This window comes from Mixophyes fleayi, chromosome 9 (genome assembly GCF_038048845.1).
Source record: "Mixophyes fleayi isolate aMixFle1 chromosome 9, aMixFle1.hap1, whole genome shotgun sequence".
Classification (NCBI taxonomy): domain Eukaryota; kingdom Metazoa; phylum Chordata; class Amphibia; order Anura; family Limnodynastidae; genus Mixophyes; species Mixophyes fleayi.
The window spans coordinates 86552163-86571303 of NC_134410.1; the positions used below are offsets into that span (position 1 = coordinate 86552163).

At 45.8% G+C, this 19141-nt stretch overlaps 1 protein-coding gene across 2 annotated transcripts in view; it reads left to right on the forward strand.

Annotated features, from left to right (window-relative positions):
* NUP62CL (nucleoporin 62 C-terminal like) overlaps positions 1 to 19141 on the forward strand; it is a 70707-nt gene that overhangs the window by 44288 nt on the left and 7278 nt on the right. For both annotated transcript variants that reach the window (XM_075184614.1, XM_075184615.1), the window contains exons 6-8: positions 4803 to 4881; positions 5600 to 5744; positions 5885 to 5934. In XM_075184614.1, the coding sequence (XP_075040715.1) occupies positions 4803 to 4881; positions 5600 to 5744; positions 5885 to 5934 (274 nt within the window). The remainder of the gene's footprint in view (positions 1 to 4802; positions 4882 to 5599; positions 5745 to 5884; positions 5935 to 19141) is intronic.

Sequence of the window (19141 nt, forward strand, 5' to 3'; positions counted from 1 at the left end):
ACGCCACCGTGGGGGCGTTGTTGGACTGAATCTGAAGAGGTTTTCCTGGGCTCCTGTCAGTCTTGTACACTGCTCTGAGCTCTAGAACATTTATAGGAAGAGTGGCTTCCTGAGGGGGACCAGAGACCCTGAAGCCTCTGGGTTCCTGTTACTCCCCCCTCCCCACCCCAACAGACTTGCATCTGTTGTGACTAGAGCCCAAGACCAGATCTGTAAGGATTGGCCTCTCTCCAAGTTGGATTGGGACGTCCACCAGACAAGGGACAGCCTTGTGGGCGTGGACAGACGAATAATCTGCTTGTATAAATTCTTCTGAGACCCTGACCACCTTTGCAAGATCTCTGCTTGAAGTGGACGGGAGTGAAACTGCGCAAAAGGAACTGCCTCGAATACAGAGACCATTGTCCCCAGAAGTTTCATGCAACTGAGGACCGAGACTCTTTTTCAATAGCATGGCTCTGGTCCTTTTCTGCTGGAAGATAAACTCTCAGAGACTGAGTATCGAAAAGCAGACCCAAGAAGCGCATCTGTTGAGCTGGCACAAGAGATGACTTGGGTAAATTCAACACCCAGCCGTGACTCTGAAGAAACTGCATAACAGTCTGATCTGTTGGGACAGAAGACCTGCAGACGGTGCCTTCAACAAAAGGTCGTCTAGATAAGGGACAACTGTTATACCCTTCTGTCGCAAAAGACTCGCCATGACTGCCATAATTTTGGTAAAGACTCTGGGAGCGGTAGCCAGGCCGAAGTGGAGAGCCCTGAACTGAAACTGCGCCTCTCCTATTGCGAATCGAAGGAGACTCTGGTGTCCATCCCAAATCGGTACATGCAGGTAGGCATCCTTGATGTCTAAGGATGCCAAAAACTCCCCTTTCTCTATCCCTGCTATCACTGAGGGATTCCATGCAAAACTTCTGAATACTCAGCTGCTTGTTTAGTGACTGAAGATTCAGGATGGGCCGGAAGGATGCATCTGGCTTTGGCACCAGGAAGAGGTTTGAATAAAAACCTAGACCCCTTTCTAGAGGAGGAACATGAACTATTACCTGCGCAGTCAGAAGCTTCTGAATGGCTTCCTGAAGTGCAACACGTCTGAGGGGACAAGAGGGGAGAGGAGTGATGAAGAATCTGTGACGGGGGAGTGGGCTAGGTCTATAACATAACCCCGGGACACAATTCCTCGAACCCAGAGATCTGTTGTGAACTTTCTCCATTGATCCCTGAATTGAAGAAGATGCTCCCCCCGAAGAACTCTGTCACGCGGAGCGTTTGTCTCTTGGGCAAGAAGAACCTCTCCTCGCCGCACCTCTACCTCCTCTGCTTCTATTGGCAGATGCCCTTGACGCTGAGTACTGCCCTCTATTAAGGGTACCTCCCCCTCGGGAAAAGCTCCGAAAGAAGCGAAACGTACCCTGACGGGGCCTGTTGTAGACAGTGGGAAGAGAAGTGCTCTTTCCCCCCGTAGTCTTTTGGATAACCCTTTCGAGCTCCGCCCCGAATAGGATTAATCCGTCAAAAGGTAAATTCTCTAATGCTCACTTAGAGTCCCCATCCACTGACCACGTCCGTAACCAAAGGTTACGACGAGCCGCTACAATAAGAGCGGAGGCCTTAGCATTCACTGACACAGCATCCATGGCTGCATTTGGCATATACTCCGAGGTCTCTAGTACATGCTCTGCTAAATTTAGGAGTTCTGTACAAGAAGTATTATCTCTAAGACCCTTAACCAAAGCTTCCATCCATAATTGCACGGCCTTGTTAGCCCAGACTACAGCCATATTTGGTCTAAACAAGCTTCCCACAGCGGTGTATGCTGAGCGAAGAGCTAAATCACACTTTTTATAAGTGTAATCTTTAAGGGCTATCCATTCTGGAACAAGAATAGCAGAAGATAAGGCTAAACGGGCTACCGGTGTGTCAACCCTAGGTAATGACTCCCATTTTACTGTTTCCTCAGGTGGCAGAGGATAAAGGGACTTAAATTTTCCCGGCATCATAAAATGTTTATTTGTCTTCCGCCAAGCTTCTGAAATAATCTCCAACATCTCTGGAGAATGAGGAAATGTTGTCAACTGAGCCTTAGCTCTTTTGAATAGAGACACCCGTGGGTGCTGAGGGTTCTGGATCAGCAAACCCTAAGGTATGCCTGATTCCTAAAATAAGACTATCTACACTCGTGGAGGCCGAGTCAGTCATAACGGGCCTCCCCTTCGGGATCTACATCTACCTCCCCTTCCTCTGCCGAGGAGAGATCAGAGTCTCACTCCTCTGGGAAATAGATAATAACCTATCTTCCCTGTGAGTTGACCCCGCCTGTGATGTGGAAGCGTACTCGTCAGACTGGCTGCCTGCAAGTGTAAGTGGGGTAGTGTTTTCACGTACCTCTGTTACCCGCAGCATAACGGTCGTCAGTTTCTCCACAGCCGAAGAGAAGGACTGCAGCCAAGGTGGTTCTACCACTGCTGAAGATACCTCCTGGACTGAGCTGTCTCGCACCTGAGCTTCCGCAGTACAAGCTGCGCAAAGGGTGCTTCGGTCTGTGTGTCCAACAGAAAGTTTTGTTACATTTTGCACAGGTAAAATACATAACAGGAGGCACAGAGTGACCTTGCCTTTGGCTTTCCCCTTCTCAGCCATTGTCCTCTTTCTTAAAATAATTTTAAAAAGACAAGTAGACAAAAATGAGACTCTTGAAATAGCAGACCTCTGTGCTAGGAAGTCTCTCTAAGATGAGAGCACCACTCCTTAATATCAAACTCCTGTGCAGTAATGTCTGTGAAAATTCTTAAACATAAAATAAATCACCAGACCAACACATAAACCTCCACAAAAACTCTATAGTTATACAAGCCTGTAAACTCCTAGGTAGTTATTACTATAAGCGGAGGAGAGGCAGAACTGAGGGGTAGGACCACGCTGTTCACTGCAGTGACTCTCCGTCCAGCGCGCGTAGAGCACAGCCAGGGAGGAAAGAAGTCACCTATAACTCCTCCCCCTCGTGCTGAAAACCCGCCCCGCTTACCTCATAGTCCTGGACCATTTAGACTCAGCAAAAATGGATCCTCGGACTTGTCTGTCGCGCTCATAACCACTATGCCCAGGTCGCGCGATCCAACAAGTGCAGGCTAACTCACCTCTGCTGAGCGTGAGCGCTGCATCTGTCCTCCATATTAAATATTCTTGTGCTCGTTCTCAGATGTAAGCGGGGACTTGCCGGCAGAAACAGCGGAGCATGGAGGAGAGACTGACCCAGCTCCTCTGAACCGCTAATGAGGCAGGAACTGTGGCTTCTCTGTCAGGCCTCACACAGCCCCCCTCTGTCTATCACTAAGGGAATGCCGGCAAAAAGGTGTAAGGTAAGTGAGCCAGGGCTTCACTTACCTGTGCTGGGACCCAGGGTGAGCAGAGCAGCGTCCTACTTGCTCTCATGGGTCTTTAGATAGAGTCCCGTGCTACACCTAGGATAATAAAATAAAAACATGAAATCTACATATCCAGCAGGGTATAGGCAGTAGCCTATACCCCAGTGACCTTTGCTCCAAGTCACTAAAAAAAACAACTGAGGATCTCTCTGGAGAGGAGGGGTTAAGTAGGGGAGGAGTTCAGAATTCTAGCAGTTAAAGTGACAAGACTCCTGAGCCCACTACTATACCCCAATGTCTTGCAGTGTCCCCCAATGGTAGGAAAGAGAAAAACCTTTTTCTCACGGTTTTAAAACCTATTGTAGCAGATGTGGGTGCTGCGTCATGGAGCCTCAGCTGAGCAGCTGCACCAGGCAGCGACCTGATAATCCTGTTTATACAGGTTGTTTTAGAAGTTCAGTGATTTTGCATTAAAAAATGCTAGTTTTGGACAGACAGGTGTAGCGCACTACAACTGCCATACGGGCGTAGCAAATGCTTGGGAAGTTTCATTGTCAGTGTCCCTATAGGATATAAGTGAAAACAGGATTTTTAGACTTGCACTAAATCCTTTTCTCTGAATTCATTCAGGGACACTGCATGCCCACCCTTTACCCTCTTGTTTTTTTGTAAAAAGTTTGTTTTTGGGGAATATACGGTAGTTTTCTCTTCTTTCTCTCCATTACTTTCCTCATGTGGGGCTCAGTTAGAATAATTGAGGGGATATAGAAAGGGTGGAGTAGTTTCAGAATTAATGAGAAAAAGGAAAAATGCCAAACTCCTGCCTGGACCCTCTTTACCCAATTGTCAGTGTCGCCCCAATGGATTCAGAGGAAAAATGTTTTTAGCATAAGTACAAAAATCCACTTTTAAAGTTGAAATCGCCTCTAAAAATTAGGTGTTTAACATCACTCTGGTTCTCTGTAAGAAGAGATCGTTTTTGCTTTTTTTTTACCTTATTTAAGTGGTGATTAACGCAACTGTTAACAATATACAGATTGTTCAGTCTCTAGTAATTGGTAACCACAGTCACATGACACATGATGTAGTGAGCAAAGAGGTTTGGCATGCACCTATTCTCAGCAGTCCTATTCCCTCCGTCCTTCCTTCCTCTTACATCACATATCCACCAATAAAGATGTTCTTATCACAGTAAATACCAAAATCCTTGCATGTGAGTGATTTATTCATTTTTTCAATTTTATTGTTGTAGCAGATCTTGCTAAGAGACGTATGTGCATTTCTCTGGGTGTCTTTAGTTTTTGACACAAGACACAGATGAACATTACCCAAGAATTCTTAAAATCAGCAGTAAGGGCTAGTGACAGATATTTCTACTTATTCATTTCTGTTACTCTAAATATATGAAACCAGTCATGCCTGTTTATCATACAGTATCATTGAGTGTGAAGCCACAAGTCACTGGAGCAGTGCAGACTTGTACCTCCAGCTCTGCACCTGGTCTCATTGTAAGGTAAGGGCAATATAAGTTTGTATCTGGAGGTTTCTATGTGCATACATATCTTTTTATCTCTAAATATGAATGACTGGAAGGTACTTGCGAATGATTGTCTAACTGATGGGGAGGGCTGCGTTAGGGGGGATTCTGTTTTGGGTGCCGTTCTGTAACACTTTTCGCATACTAGCTCCATTACTATTCGCCTTGCAAAGGGCATTAAAACCAGGTTTTCTGTTACACTTATACGCTTGCAAGGCTACTCAACACATATTTGCTATAGCTGTGCTCTCTGCCTTGTGCAGAGAGGGTTTCACTGAGAAACCCAGCTTACTTTAGCCAATAACAATAATGGGTCATTCTTTGCATTCTTGACTCACCACATTATAATGGCTGACTGTTTGACAGAAGTGTTTATGCCAGATGGCCAGCAGCCATCACTGCATTGTTTCACAAATATTCTGGTGGAAACCTGCTGTGTAAAACTTTCAACATGTGGTTGTAATAATCTGTAGAATTTGACATAGCAGTACGTTCCTTGCTCCCTTCCCCCCCTTGTCCATGCAACAGTGTTACCCAATTGATACTTCTTCGCGAAGCCCTGGACAATTGGACTAAAGGGAGCAAGAAGTATATATTCTGGTGTGGTAGGGATTTATTTTTGGTCAGTTGCTAATCTAATGATTTAAATGTAACTTTATTAGATTAATTTGTGAATGTGTATATTACTTACTAGTGCTCCTCCTGTTATGACCTACGTCCAACTGGAAAACCTTATTAATAAATGGAGTTTAGAGCTTGAGGATCAAGAAAAACACTTCTTACAGCAAGCCACACAAGTCAATGCCTGGGACAGGACACTGATACACAACGGGGAAAGGGTGAGACAGGATCTTGAAGGCAAACATGTTTTGTTTGTTTTTTTTGTTTTTTTACAAATTGAGATAATTATCCCTGTTTGGTGCTATTTGTTACGAATAGATGTGTTCATCTATCTAATCTGACTTCTTTATGTTACCAGATTACATCTTTACATAGAGAGATGGAGAAAGTAAAATTGGATCAGAAGAGGTAAGACAATAGCAATTTCTGTATACCTTACTATAGGAAAATTACACTCATTCTTTTCTGCGGGAACTAGCTTCTCTTTACTGGTCCAATCAAATCTTTGATATCTCTCCATAAATCATTTTCTTACATATATTTAAATTGCTTTACTGAATGCAATGTACTGTAGAATTACACTATTCTAAAGAAACCAGTAATTATGTGTAGATCGGGTGTCTTCAGTCTTTCTTTTAGTTAGTACAGTGCATCCGGAAAGTATTCACAGTGCTTCACATTTTCCAATTTTTTTTTATGTTACAGCCTTATTCCAAAATGAAATAAATTCCTTTTTTCCCTCAAAACTCTACACACAATACCCCATAATGACAACATGAAAAAAGTTTTTGGGGAGATTTTTGCAAATTTATTAAAAATAAAAAAAAATAAATCACATAAATACATAAGTATTCACAGGTTTTGCTCAATACTTTGTTGATGCACCTTTGGCAGCAATTACAGCCTCAAGTCTTTTGAATATGATGCCACAGGCTTGGCACAACTATCTTTGGGCAGTTTCGCCCATTCCTCTTTACAGCACCTCTCAAGCACCATCTGGTTGGATGGTAAGCATCGGTGCACAGTCATTTTCAGATCTCCAGAGATGTTCAATCGGATTCAAGTCTGGGCCACTCAAGGACATTCGCAGAGTTGTCCTGAAGCCACTCCTTTGATATTTTGACTGTGTGCTTAGGGTCGTTGTCCTGCTGAAAGATGAACCGCCACCCCAGTCTGAGGTCAAGAGCGCTCTGGAGCAGGTTTTCATCCAGGATGTCTCTGTACATTGCTGCATTCATCTTTCCCTCTATCCTGACTAGTCTCCTAGTTCCTGCCGCTGAAAAACATACCCACAGGATGTTGTCATTATGGAGTATTGTATGTAGAATTTTGAGGGGAAAAAGGAATTTCTCTTACATCCAGTCTGGGGGACACTGCTTACCATGGGTTGTGGAGTGGAGCACGGCAGTTGGCACCTAGCTAGTTAACTTTAGCACTGCTGACAGACCCCTCCCCTCTACAATTCCCCTGCCTCTTCCTCTTCAGTTTTTTCTAGGTGCCAAAGGAGTTGGGCTGAGTGTTATTTAACTATATTTTTTTTTTTTTTTTCATTTAATTTAAAATGTTATTTATTTTCTTATTTAACTCTCCTACCAGTCCCGGGCTCAGCAACTCTGCAAGACGCCACTGACCGCAGAGTGGAATCTCAATTAAAATCTATTTTTGTAGCAGCGGGTTCTTCCTTTAGACCCACATTTGCTTCAGCTTGGGTTGCTAAAGCCATGGAAGCATGAGCAGAACAACTGGCAGAGGCCTTACAGAGTTCAGACATACTTCCCCTAGCTTTACATTTAAGAGGCAGCGGGGTACCTTTATGAGGCGGCTCAGAACTCAGCGTCTGTGTCCTCTATTCAGGCTGCATCAATTTCAGCAAGAAGAACGTTATGGCTGAAATCCTGGGAGGGGGATTCAGAATCTAAAAAATCCCTTGAAACCATTCCCTTTTCAGCAACAGGTTTGTTCGGACTGGAATTAGATACTATGATTTCCCAGGCAAAGAGTGGCAAAAGCACTTATTTGCCGGTGCACGCAAGTAGGGGCCAGGCCCCGCGGTTTAGCTCCTTCAGGCAGCCCTTTCGGGGGACCTCCTTTCCTAGGGGCCAGTCATTCAGAGGTAGGCAACCGAATGTTTGAGGCTTCTCAGTCAGAGGTAGGTCCCCTTTTGCAGCTAGGCGCCAGGCCTCCAAGACTCAGGAAAAGCCTGCGTCCTGACTACCACTCTATTCTCCAGGAGGTGGCGCCAGTGGGTGGACGTCTGTCTCTTTTTCAGGAACAGTGGGCAGCGTCATCCCAGGACCCTTGGATTCGGGACATTATATCAAGGGAGTACATGATGCAAGGTCCAGTACCACATCGGTTCTTTGTAACCCTTCTACCTCGAGATCTACAAAGAAGACAGGCGATACAGGGTTGTCGCCTCTCTTCTTTCGCAAAGAGTTATTTGCAGGGTCTCAGACAACCAGAAAGGAAAGGCAGGAAACCGGACGGGTCCTTTCGACCCATTTTAAACCTAAAGAACCTCAATGTGCACTTACGAGTGGACAAATTTTGAATGGAGTCCCTGAGGTCGGTAATAAACGGCTTAGAGAAAGATCAGTTTATGGCTTCCATAGACATAAAGGACGCATACCTCCATGTTCCTATTTGGAGGGGTCATCAGTCCCTCCTAAGATTCACAGTGGGGGCCTCCCACTATCAGTTTCGGGCTCTTCCTTTCGGCCTCTCCACAGATCCAAGGGTCTTCACGAAGATCATGTCGGTGGTGGCAGCGTGTCTTCACTTAAAGGGAGTTCAGGTCGTGCCCTATTTAGACGATCTGCTCATCAAATCCTCCTCAGAGATTTGCTTACATCCGCACTATAGCTGTCCTCGAGAGCCATGGGTGGCTGATAAACTTAAAGAAATCCCAGGTGGTTCCGTGCCAACGTATAGTCTTCCTAGGACTCATCATGGACACCAGTCAGCAGAAGGTGTTCCTGCCTGGGGAGAAGATCAGTTAGATTCGGAGCATAATATCTCAGGTCTTGTCCTCTCCCAGTCCCTCAATTCATTTGTGCATGCGGCTGCTTGGAAAGATGGTGGCCTCCTTCGAGGCGATTCCCTTCGGTTGGGCTCATTCTCGATGCTTCCAGTGGGATCTGTTGACGAAATGGTCAGGATACCACCTACGTTTGGCTCTCCAGAGGATCTCGCTGTCTCCGGGGACGAGAGAATCGCTTCAGCGGTGGCTGATTCAGGATCACGTCGGTGGGCAGGTCCTTTGCTCCATGGTCATGGATCATAGCCACAACAGACGCCAGCCTGAGAGGTTGGGGGGCTGTAGTCCTGCATCTCCGGCTCCAGGGGCTTTGGTCAGTTCAGGAATCGGCCCTATCAATCAACACGTTGGAGTTGAAGGCAATTCTTTTGGCTCTTCGGGGGGCCCAGACTTTCCTTCAGGGCCACCCAGTCAGGGTTCAGTCCGACAATGCCACGGCTGTGGCATATGTCAACAGACAGGGAGGAACCAGGCGTGCAGCTGCAATGCAAGTTGCAGCTCCGTTATTTCTTTGGGCAGAACAGTATGTCCCGGCAATCTCGGCAGTGTTCATTCTAGGAATAAAGAATTGGGAGGCCGATTAACTCAGTCGCAATGCGATGATGCCAGGGGAGTGGTCCCTCCATCCGGAAGTATTTCAGTCTCTAGTTCAGAGGTGGGGTCTTCCTTATATAGATCTCATGGCCTCCAGACACAACAAAAAGGTTCACAGGTTTTGCGCAAGGGCAAGAGACCCCTTAGCGGTAGCGGTGGACGTGATGACCATGTCAATGGATTTCAGGTTGGGATATCTATTTCCCCCCCATTCCCATGCTTCCTCAAGTACTCAGACGAGTGAGGCAGGGCGGTCTACCGGTAATTTTAATAGCTCCTTCATGGCCGCGTCGAGTGTGGTACGCGGACATAATCTCCATGGTGGAAGGACCAGGACATCGTCTTCCATCGCGAGACGACCTTCTTCTGCAAGGTCCCTTTCGTCACCAGAACTTGCCTCAGCTCAGTTTAATGGCATGGCTGTTGAAGCCAGGCTCTGGAAGGCTAGGGGTTTCTCCCGCAGTGTAGTGACCACTCTGCTGCAAGCTCGAAAACCGGTTTCAGCTCGCATCGATCACCGTACTTGGCGAGCCTATATCAGATGGTGCGAAAATAAGTCCTATCACATGTCTTCTTTTCGTCTCCCTTGCTTATTGGCTTTTCTTCAGGATGGGCTGGAAGCAGGTCTCCGTTTAGGTTCCTTAAGAGTTCAGGTATCGGCGCTGCCAGACGTCAAGACTTTCCTTCAGGGAGTCTTACATATTCAGCCTCCCTACATTCCGCCTACAGCACCATGGGATCTTAACCTGGTGCTTGATATGTTTAAAGGACCTCCTTTTGAGCCATTACTTGCGGCATATTTTAGGTGTCTGACCTGGAAGGTAGTTTTTCTTTTAGCAATTGCATCTGCACGCAAGGTTTCCGAATTGGGAGCTCTGTCTTGCCAGGAACCATATCTGGTTTTCCACGAGGACAGAGCGGTATTAAGAACTCTCCCTTTTGTTTCAAAAGTAGTTTCGGCTTTCCACTTGAACCAGGAAATTGTGGTTTCGGTCTCTTCATCGACTTCTCATTCTGATTAGCAGTCTATGGAAAAGTTAGACGTGTTTAGGGCTCTCCGTATTTATGTCAAAAGAACTTCTCAGGTTAGGCGTACAGATTCTCTGTTTGTTCTTTATGATTCTAATAAAAGAGGCTGGCCAGCCTCAAAACAGTCTATTGCAACTATTAAGCAGCCATTAAGCAGGCTTACATAAGGGCTAACCGTCCTGTGCCAGAGAGACTTACAGCCCATTCCACCAGATCGGTAGGGGCATCGTGGACAGCAAGAAATGGGGCTTCTGCGGACCAGCTTTGCAGGGCAGCCACCTGGTCCTCTGTCCACACCTTTACCAAATTTTATCAGTTTAATGTATTTGCATCCGCGGATGCAAATTTCGCTCGTAGTGCTCTACGAGCGGGCCTTTCAGAGCGGTCCCACCCTTAGGGGGCTGCTTTAGAATGTCCCCATGGGACACTGCGATCCCTCCCTTCTGCTTTTCCTCTGTGTGCTCTTGGTTGATTGGCCTTTTCTCCTTGCGGCTTTTGAATTAACTGAAGAGGCAGGGGGATTGTAGAGGGGAGGGGTCTGTCAGCAGTTCTAAAGTTAACCAACTAGGTGCCAACTCCCATGCTCCCCTCCACAACCCATGGTAAGCAGTGTCCCCCAGACGGAATGAGAGAAACGGATTTAACGTAAGTACAAAAATCCTCTTTTATTCCATTGTGGAATAAAGCTGTAATATAACAAAATGTGGAAAAGTGAAGTGCTCTGAATACTTTCCGGATGCACTGTAGGCATGTGTCTATAACCTTTACTCATCTGAGATTTGTTTATCAGGAAGTATTGGTATGCTGTATATTTTTAACAGAGCGTTTTACATACCCATGTGTCTTGTACATTAGAAAGTCTAGAGTGGACTCAAAGTTTTGAAAAGTAGAATATGGCATTGCAAATCTAGTCTACAAAATAGTAACATTTACATTGTATCACACCAATCAACAATTACCTTTTATCTTGCGTGTACACCCAGTACTAGGTTGAAAGGTGGCAAATCTGTTAACTAATACATTTCATGTTGCTTAATAGTAAAAAAAAAATACATAGTAATTTGTTTGGCATACATTTCTTTAGATGAAGGGGATTCTTTGGATCAATGTACACGTATTAAAGGGCACATATTATAAGTAAACACACCTAGGGGGTATTCGGTAAACCTTTATTGTCGCACAAGTATATTTTTAAAAAGAAAGAAACTGGGTTTCTCTGTTTTGTGCATGTTAGACCATGTAAGCAAGTGTTTAATTGGTTACTATGGTGCTAAATGGCGGAATGGTAGTAAATAATCCGTTCTAGCAGTCATTATGCAGTGCACTTTTGTCTGAGGCTTTATATAAAAAATAACTACCTACAAGAATTTAAAGACATTACTCGAAAATCAATGGGCTGCCATGGTTTCTAGACATGTGCCTAGGGATAAAGTACCATGTACATGTGTGAAAATTTTTGCTATTCAGATGGACCAAAAAATCTTGAGACCTCAAACCATAGGAATTTCTTAAACTGATACAATATGCTCCTGCTTGGCTCTGAATTATCACTTTAAAGGGGGGATTGTCTTGTGGGTTGCAAACTTTAGAGTCTATTTACATTTTAATAGCACAATGTACACATTTCCTTCCCATCCCTCAGACCATCACCTGCAATCTCTCCTTTTACCAAAATTTTCTATTTGCACTATAACTCCACCATTTTATAGAATTTTAAGTTTCCACAATTCTGCGACAGCTTCTCTTCCCAATTGTGACCTTTTTGACAGCCCTTAATAAACAGCTATTATCTCTTTTCAACATGGACCACAGCCATGGCACACATGATCTGCCTTCAAGAACTCTAGTAGAATCTCATTGACAAAAGTGTTGTATATCTGATTTCCTCAAATGTAATAATATTTAGCCCTCCTATGCTCTGAACTTTGCCAGACAAATATGCTTCCAATCTCTTGTCTCCACTCAGCCTTCTACCCCTCCCCACCCCACAATGACCTCCTTAGTGCGTTTCAATCTCTCCTAAACCTTTCAACCTAGCCTCCCTGACCACTATTACCACTCAAGACCTTCCTACTTGAAGTAGGATCCAAAATGAAATTGTATTCTTTTCCTGAGCAACAACCCATTCAATTCCTTTCCTGCACTCTAGCACCACATATTTATGAGGATGTCTCCTTACAAATCCGTTTTGTAAATGCTGTCTTCTGTGGCCGTGTAATGCTAACATCTATAATCTCTACCTCTTCCCAGTGGTATGTTTTGATTGTTGCCATCATTATTCAAGCATGTAGTAATTGCTCCTATTCTAAAAACCAATTCAGCCCCAAATTCTCTCCGCATACAGTCAACTCCGAAGCATCACCATGATTCTTGAGACTTGCGTACAGGTGCCTCTCTCGCTGTTTTTCCTCACACAACCTACTGTACCTTCTTCAGGCAAGCTTTCATTACCAACACTACAGGGACTGCACTGACTGTGGTTGTCTGTGATTTTTAATTAATGCTAAGTTTAAAACCATCTGCTTGCTTCTAATTCTCTTGGACATCTCTGCTCCATTTCACATCGTCGAATACTTCCTTTTTTCTTGCACACAAACAGATAGGGACACTGCTCACCCTGGAATATAGAGGTTGCTGTGGGAGTAATGGCACTAAAACTTGTCTAGCCTGCTCCCATCTCCTCTATGCCCCCTCCAGCAGTTCTCAGTTTTTTTTAAGTGCCCAACGAGTAAGGCACATTTTTAGTCTAGCCCTAATGTTTATTTAAAATAGGTTTATTTTTAGCCTCATCATTGCGGCGTTCATACTGTGAATGCCGCGGCTGTACTCAGAGAGAGCACGGACAGCGCTTTAGTGCCGTCCCCCCTGAGGTACTGTGGGTTCCCGGTAAAAGGGTTACCTGACGCTATAACCCAGCTCATATCCAGGTAAGTGTGAATTCAGGCCGCGCCTGCAGCACCAGTCTCCGGAGGTGGCGCTGACAGCGGCCTAAGCCTGGTCCAGTGACACTGCTGAGGACACAGACAACGACTGGACATGCAGGTAGCAGGTGCAAGTTTACTGGTAGGGAACTGTTGTTATTGCAGCTCCCACCAGTTTTTCTGTATACAGGCACCATTTTGTGAAGCTGAGTAAGGGGAATGAGGAGCTTCATTGTAGGTGTATTCCTCACTGTTTCCTGGGCTTTTGTAACGATTTTTGTAACTGACATTACAGATCTCTGTCAGTCTTTAAGCAAGAAAAAAAAAGGTGCCTGAACAGATTACCCTGTGGAGGAACCATTAGATATATTTGTCTGTCTAACAAATGTGTATGCATGTAAACTAGTGTTTTCTGATAATGTGACTGTTACTGTCCCTGTTGCATATTTTATTCTTCTGTACTACTTTTGTCATAAGTGAAGTACAGTGGGTTCCTGCATAGGTCATTACACACTACTATAGTCACATAATTAGTGGTATTACCTCACCGGGCATACATAGATTGTGTTTACTATAGATCACGCTCTGTGTTGGACTGTTTTCTGCAGTGTGTGTGTTCTGCTGTTTTCTCTTTCTTTATCTACTCCTGTCAGAAAGAGGGACAAGTTCCAAGTACAAAACTGCCGTGACCAGTTCAGTAATGTATTTCGCATGTTCCAGGTGCCAATCCAAAATTCCTGGTGAACGATCAGACCCGGATGGTCTCTGCACGACCTGTGAGTCTGAGGACCTTGAGTCAGTATTCGTCTGGGGACGCCGCTGATGTGGTGGTACCGGCCTGTGCTAGATAATTGTCACGGTCCATTGAGGATCTCCAGAGATGCTGCATGTTTTGAAACAGTAGGTACTGTTTTCCCTTACCCTTTCTCAGGGAACACCGTCCACAGATGCATTGACACTTAGACAACTCGGGGGAATCCTGAGGACCTGCCTGGATATAAATCTAGAAAGATCTGTCCAGGGTTTGGTCAGGTTATCTTCCTCTCTTGAGAAAGTGTTGCAGCCATCTGCTGGTAGACAGAGTAAATGTCTGGCCCAGATTCAGGACGTGGGGGACTCTGATACAGATCTGTCTTTTCAGGAGGACCGTGACATTCTGGAAGAATCTGATACTAAGGATTTGTCTGCCTGGGAGGATGATCCCTCCAGTGGGCAGGTGGTGGAAGATCTGACAGCCACAATCTTAATATCACTGACATTGAACAGGCAGCACCACAGGGTTCCCTGTTTAAATTGGGTAAAGAAAAGAGCAGTGTCTTTTCAATTCTCTACTCATTTGGCAGGAGACCAGGCTCAAAACAGATGGCCAATAAGGTATCGCCTGTATTACCTCTTTCCAGAATAGGAGGTTGTGTCATGGGAGACACACCCAAATGTGGCTACCCCCATCACACATTTGGCTAAGGCAACCATTATTCCTCTTTTGTGTGCTGCAAATTTAAAAGACGGTACGAACAGGAGATGTGAGGGGGTTGTTAAAATCCATTTATTTAGCGTCTGGTGCTTTCCTCCTCCCTATTATGGCAGCGGCATGGGTGATTTAAAGTCATGGAAAAATGGGCCCTCACACTGTGTGATGGGCTCCAATCGGGTATGGCCAGGTCCAATTTATCCCCACTAACAGCTCACATTTAAAGATGCTTCTGATTTCCCTGAGGGGTGTTGTTTTGGACCCAGGTCAGGGTTTATCCAGGACTTCCTCATTAGTGGTGGCGACGACCAGATGTACCCTATGGCTTCGATCTTGTGAGGCGTACGCCGAATCCGAGAAAGCTCTAGAGGCCCTACCTTATGATTGTTCCGGCTTTGGAAAAGTTCATCTCCCAGGCCATGGGAGGTAAGAGTTAACTGATGCCGGTGACTGTTCCCAAAACAAACGGCACAAGATTTCGCTCCTTTCGTTTTGTTGTAAAAGTAGGAGGTGCCTTATCGAGGGAATCAGTCTTCTCCCCCACGGGGGGCAGCTCAGAGAAGTAGACAGGCTTGAATGGGACGACGGACTGATACCTAGCAGACTGACAAGCAATCAGCATGACTACCTACACCCCCCACTGGAAACTTCATTAGTGGGGCTTGACTGCTAATCTTTCAGGATCAGTGGTTCAGTTCTACCACAGATAACTGTGTAAGGAGGGGTGGTGGATAGAGGGTAACATGATGGACCTTTTAGGCGCCTCCACAGTGTTTTCTGTCCACTCCCATACCAAGAGATTAGACCAGGAGAGTAACACTTCTTGGGTCCATGCAGTCATTGGTAGTAGCAGCAGTCATTGTTCCAGTTCCAGAGGAGCAATATGGGTTGGGTTATTGCTCCCACCTCTTTCTGGTTCAGAAACCAGGGGGTAAATGTATCAAGCTGAGAGTTTTCCGGCGGGTTTGAAAAACCAATCAGATTCTAGCTATTAATTAATTTAGTACATTCTACAAAATGACAGCTAGAATCTGATTGGTTGCTATAGGCAACATCTCCACTTTTCAAACCCGCCGGAAAACTCTCAGCTTGATACATTTACCCCCAGATCTGTCTTTTCGTCCCATTCTGAATCTAAAATCCCTCACCTGAGAGCACCCAGTTTTTGGATTGAATCCATCCGGTCAGTTATCGGGTTCAATGGGAAAGACCGAGATTCTTGCATAATTAGTTATCAGCCATGCTTATCTTTATATTCCCATATGGGCCGGTCACCACAGCCACATACGATTTGTGGTGAACCAGTGCCACTTCCAATTAAGAGCGCTCCCGTTTGGCTGGCCACAGCACCAAGGGTATTGATGAAGGTGATGGCAGTCAAGGTTACGTCAACAAAGGGGTGACTGTCTTGCCTTATCTGGACGATCTTTTGATCAAAGCAGATTCAGCCGCTTGCATTCAGGATCATCTGGACCTTACGGAAAATGTTTCTTTCCCATGACTGGGTAATCATGGTCGGGTAGTCCAATCTGGTTCCTACTCATCGCATGGTCTTAAGTCTTTTGTTCGACACAAGATGCCAGAGGGTCTTTCTACCTCCGGGCAAGATACAGAAGATCAAAGTTCAAGTAAAGGCCTTGCTGTCCTCTAGCACGTATCCATCCTTCAGTGTATGAAGCTTATGGGACGTGTGATGTCTCGTTTCAAGGCAGTACAGTTTGCTCGGTTTCATTCACGACCCTTCCAACGCGACCTTCCTGCTAAATGGAAGAGGTCAGATCCTCGCCTGGAAATACATTTTTTTTTTTTATATGTCTAAAGTCAAATACTTGCAGTTAGTCCTTTCCTAAGACTAATTACAAGTAATTGACTTTATCCTTACCATTACTATCGGACAGCCTTACAGGTTTGACTTTCCAGTAATTGCCATAGAGACTTCCAATGCTGACAGTGCATCTTCTGTAATATAGAGTTCAAAGGTTCAGGTTTCGGCTTTGTGTATTTATTTCCAAAAGAGGCTGGCCCTGATGCCAGATGTTCAGTCGTTTCTTCAGGGGGTTCTTCGTTTAACCGCCTTTTGTTCCTCTGGTGGCTCCATGGGACCTCAACTTGGTGTTAATGACTTTACAAAAGTCGCCGTTCAAGCCATTGGAGTCCGTATCTTGAAACTTCTTGCCTGAAAGGTTTCGTTCTTATTGAATATTTTCTTAGCCAGGCTTGTGTCTGAGTTGACGTCTCTTTTGCCATTCTCCTTTTTTAATTTTTAATAACGACAGCTGTTTTGCATTCCAGGCCATCTTTTCAGCCAAAAATGGTCTCAAGATTTCATATTAATCAGGATATTGTTATTCCTGCATTGTCTCAGAATTCTCCATCCAGTAGTCAGAGTTCGGTTATACCTCTGGCTGGGTAATTAATGTCAAGTAGTCCAATCTGGTATCTACTCATCGCATGGTTAGAGCTTTGCAGATCTATGTGGACCATACAGCTTCTGTTAGGAATACTGATGCTCTCATAGTGTTGCATGATGCTCGTAATTGTGGTTGGTCAGCCACTAAACAAACGGCTAGGTGGATTACGGCAACTATTCATCAGGCTTATATGTCGGATGGTTCTCCGGTTCCTGATGGCCTCACTGCTCATTCTACCAGGCCAGTGAGTGCCTCTTGGGCGTAGCGGCATTTGGCCTCGCTTGAGCAGTTGTGTAGAGTGGCTACCTGGTCTTCCGTTCATAAGTTTACCAGAACTTACTGCTTTCACGTCTTTGCCTTCATAGACGCAGGTTTTACACATAAAATGTTACATGCAGCTCAGTCTGAGCGTACCCACCCTGGGGCAGCTTTGAAATGTCCCCAAGGTGAGCAGTGTCCCCCAACTGTTTGTGCAAGAGAAAACAACAAGATTGTTGGACTTGCTGTAAAATCTTTCTCAACACAGTTTGGGGACACTACACTCCCACGCTTATGTTGTTTTGACAGTTCTATTGAGTGTTCCGTTGGATGTGTTGGTTAGTTAAATCAACTGAGCGCTTCCTACTGGAGGGACATAGAGGGGAGGGGAGCAGGCTAGACTAGTTTTTAGTGCTGTTACTCCCACAACACCCTGTATGCCCCAAATATTGTTTTTATACAAACTCTGCATTTCTGGGATGTCAGGACACTGGCCTATCCTGATTATCTTCCTAACTATTAAACTACTCTTAGTGTTCATTTCTCTATCAGTTGAAGTACCACAAGGCTTCGTTCTAAGCCCTCTGATCTTTTCTGTCTAAACCGCTTCTCTATGAAGACTAACTGGCTCCATTGGGAATTCAGTATCGCCTCAGTATCCAGATGATACTCAAATGCATTTATTCGCTTCGAATCTTCGCCATCTGTGTTGACCTGTGTTACTGAATATCTTTCTGCTATTTCATCTTGATGTCCACCTGAAAGTCTGTCTTTCAACAACTGAGCTACACGCTCACTCAACAAAAGCTACTTACTTCACATATTTATTTATGGTTACAGAATGAAAAATTTGTATGTTAAGAATTTGTATAGCTCAGTAGTTCCCAAACTTTTGCAGTTCGCGGCACCCTTAGAGTCTCCATCATTTTTTAAGGCACCCCTCCAAAATAATTACCGAGCAGTCCTGTTTTTGAAGTAGTTGGGTCCAAAAATTGTAGTAAGTATTTAGGTCAGGACAGAAATGCTTATTTAGTTGTATGCAAAAATGCCCGCTCTGCATCCAGACACTCTGCCCCCACTGCATCCAGACACTCTGCCCTCTCTCACGATGTCCCCCCTCCTCTGCCCTCTGTCACGCTGTCTCCCTACTGTCACACTGTTCCCCTCCACTGCCCCCCTCATGCTGTCCTCCTCCTCTGCCCACTGTCCCTCTCCTCTGTCCCCCTCCTGTCACGCTGTCCCTCTCCTCTGTCCCCCTCCTGTCACGCTGTCCCTCTCCTCTGTCCCCCTCCTGTCACGCTGTCCCTCTCCTCTGTCCCCCTCCTGTCACGCTGTCCCTCTCCTCTGTCCCCCTCCTGTCACGCTGTCCCTCTCCTCTGTCCCCCTCCTGTCACGCTGTCCCTCTCCTCTGTCCCCCTCCTGTCACGCTGTCCCTCTCCTCTGTCCCCCTCCTGTCACGCTGTCCCTCTCCTCTGTCCCCCTCCTGTCACGCTGTCCCTCTCCTCTGTCCCCCTCCTGTCACGCTGTCCCTCTCCTCTGTCCCCCTCCTGTCACGCTGTCCCTCTCCTCTGTCCCCCTCCTGTCACGCTGTCCCTCTCCTCTGTCCCCCTCCTGTCACGCTGTCCCTCTCCTCTGTCCCCCTCCTGTCACGCTGTCCCTCTCCTCTGTCCCCCTCCTGTCACGCTGTCGCTCTCCTCTGTCCCCCTCCTGTCACGCTGTCGCTCTCCTCTGTCCCCCTCCTGTCACGCTGTCGCTCTCCTCTGTCCCCCTCCTGTCACGCTGTCGCTCTCCTCTGTCCCCCTCCTGTCACGCTGTCGCTCTCCTCTGTCCCCCTCCTGTCACGCTGTCGCTCTCCTCTGTCCCCCTCCTGTCACGCTGTCGCTCTCCTCTGTCC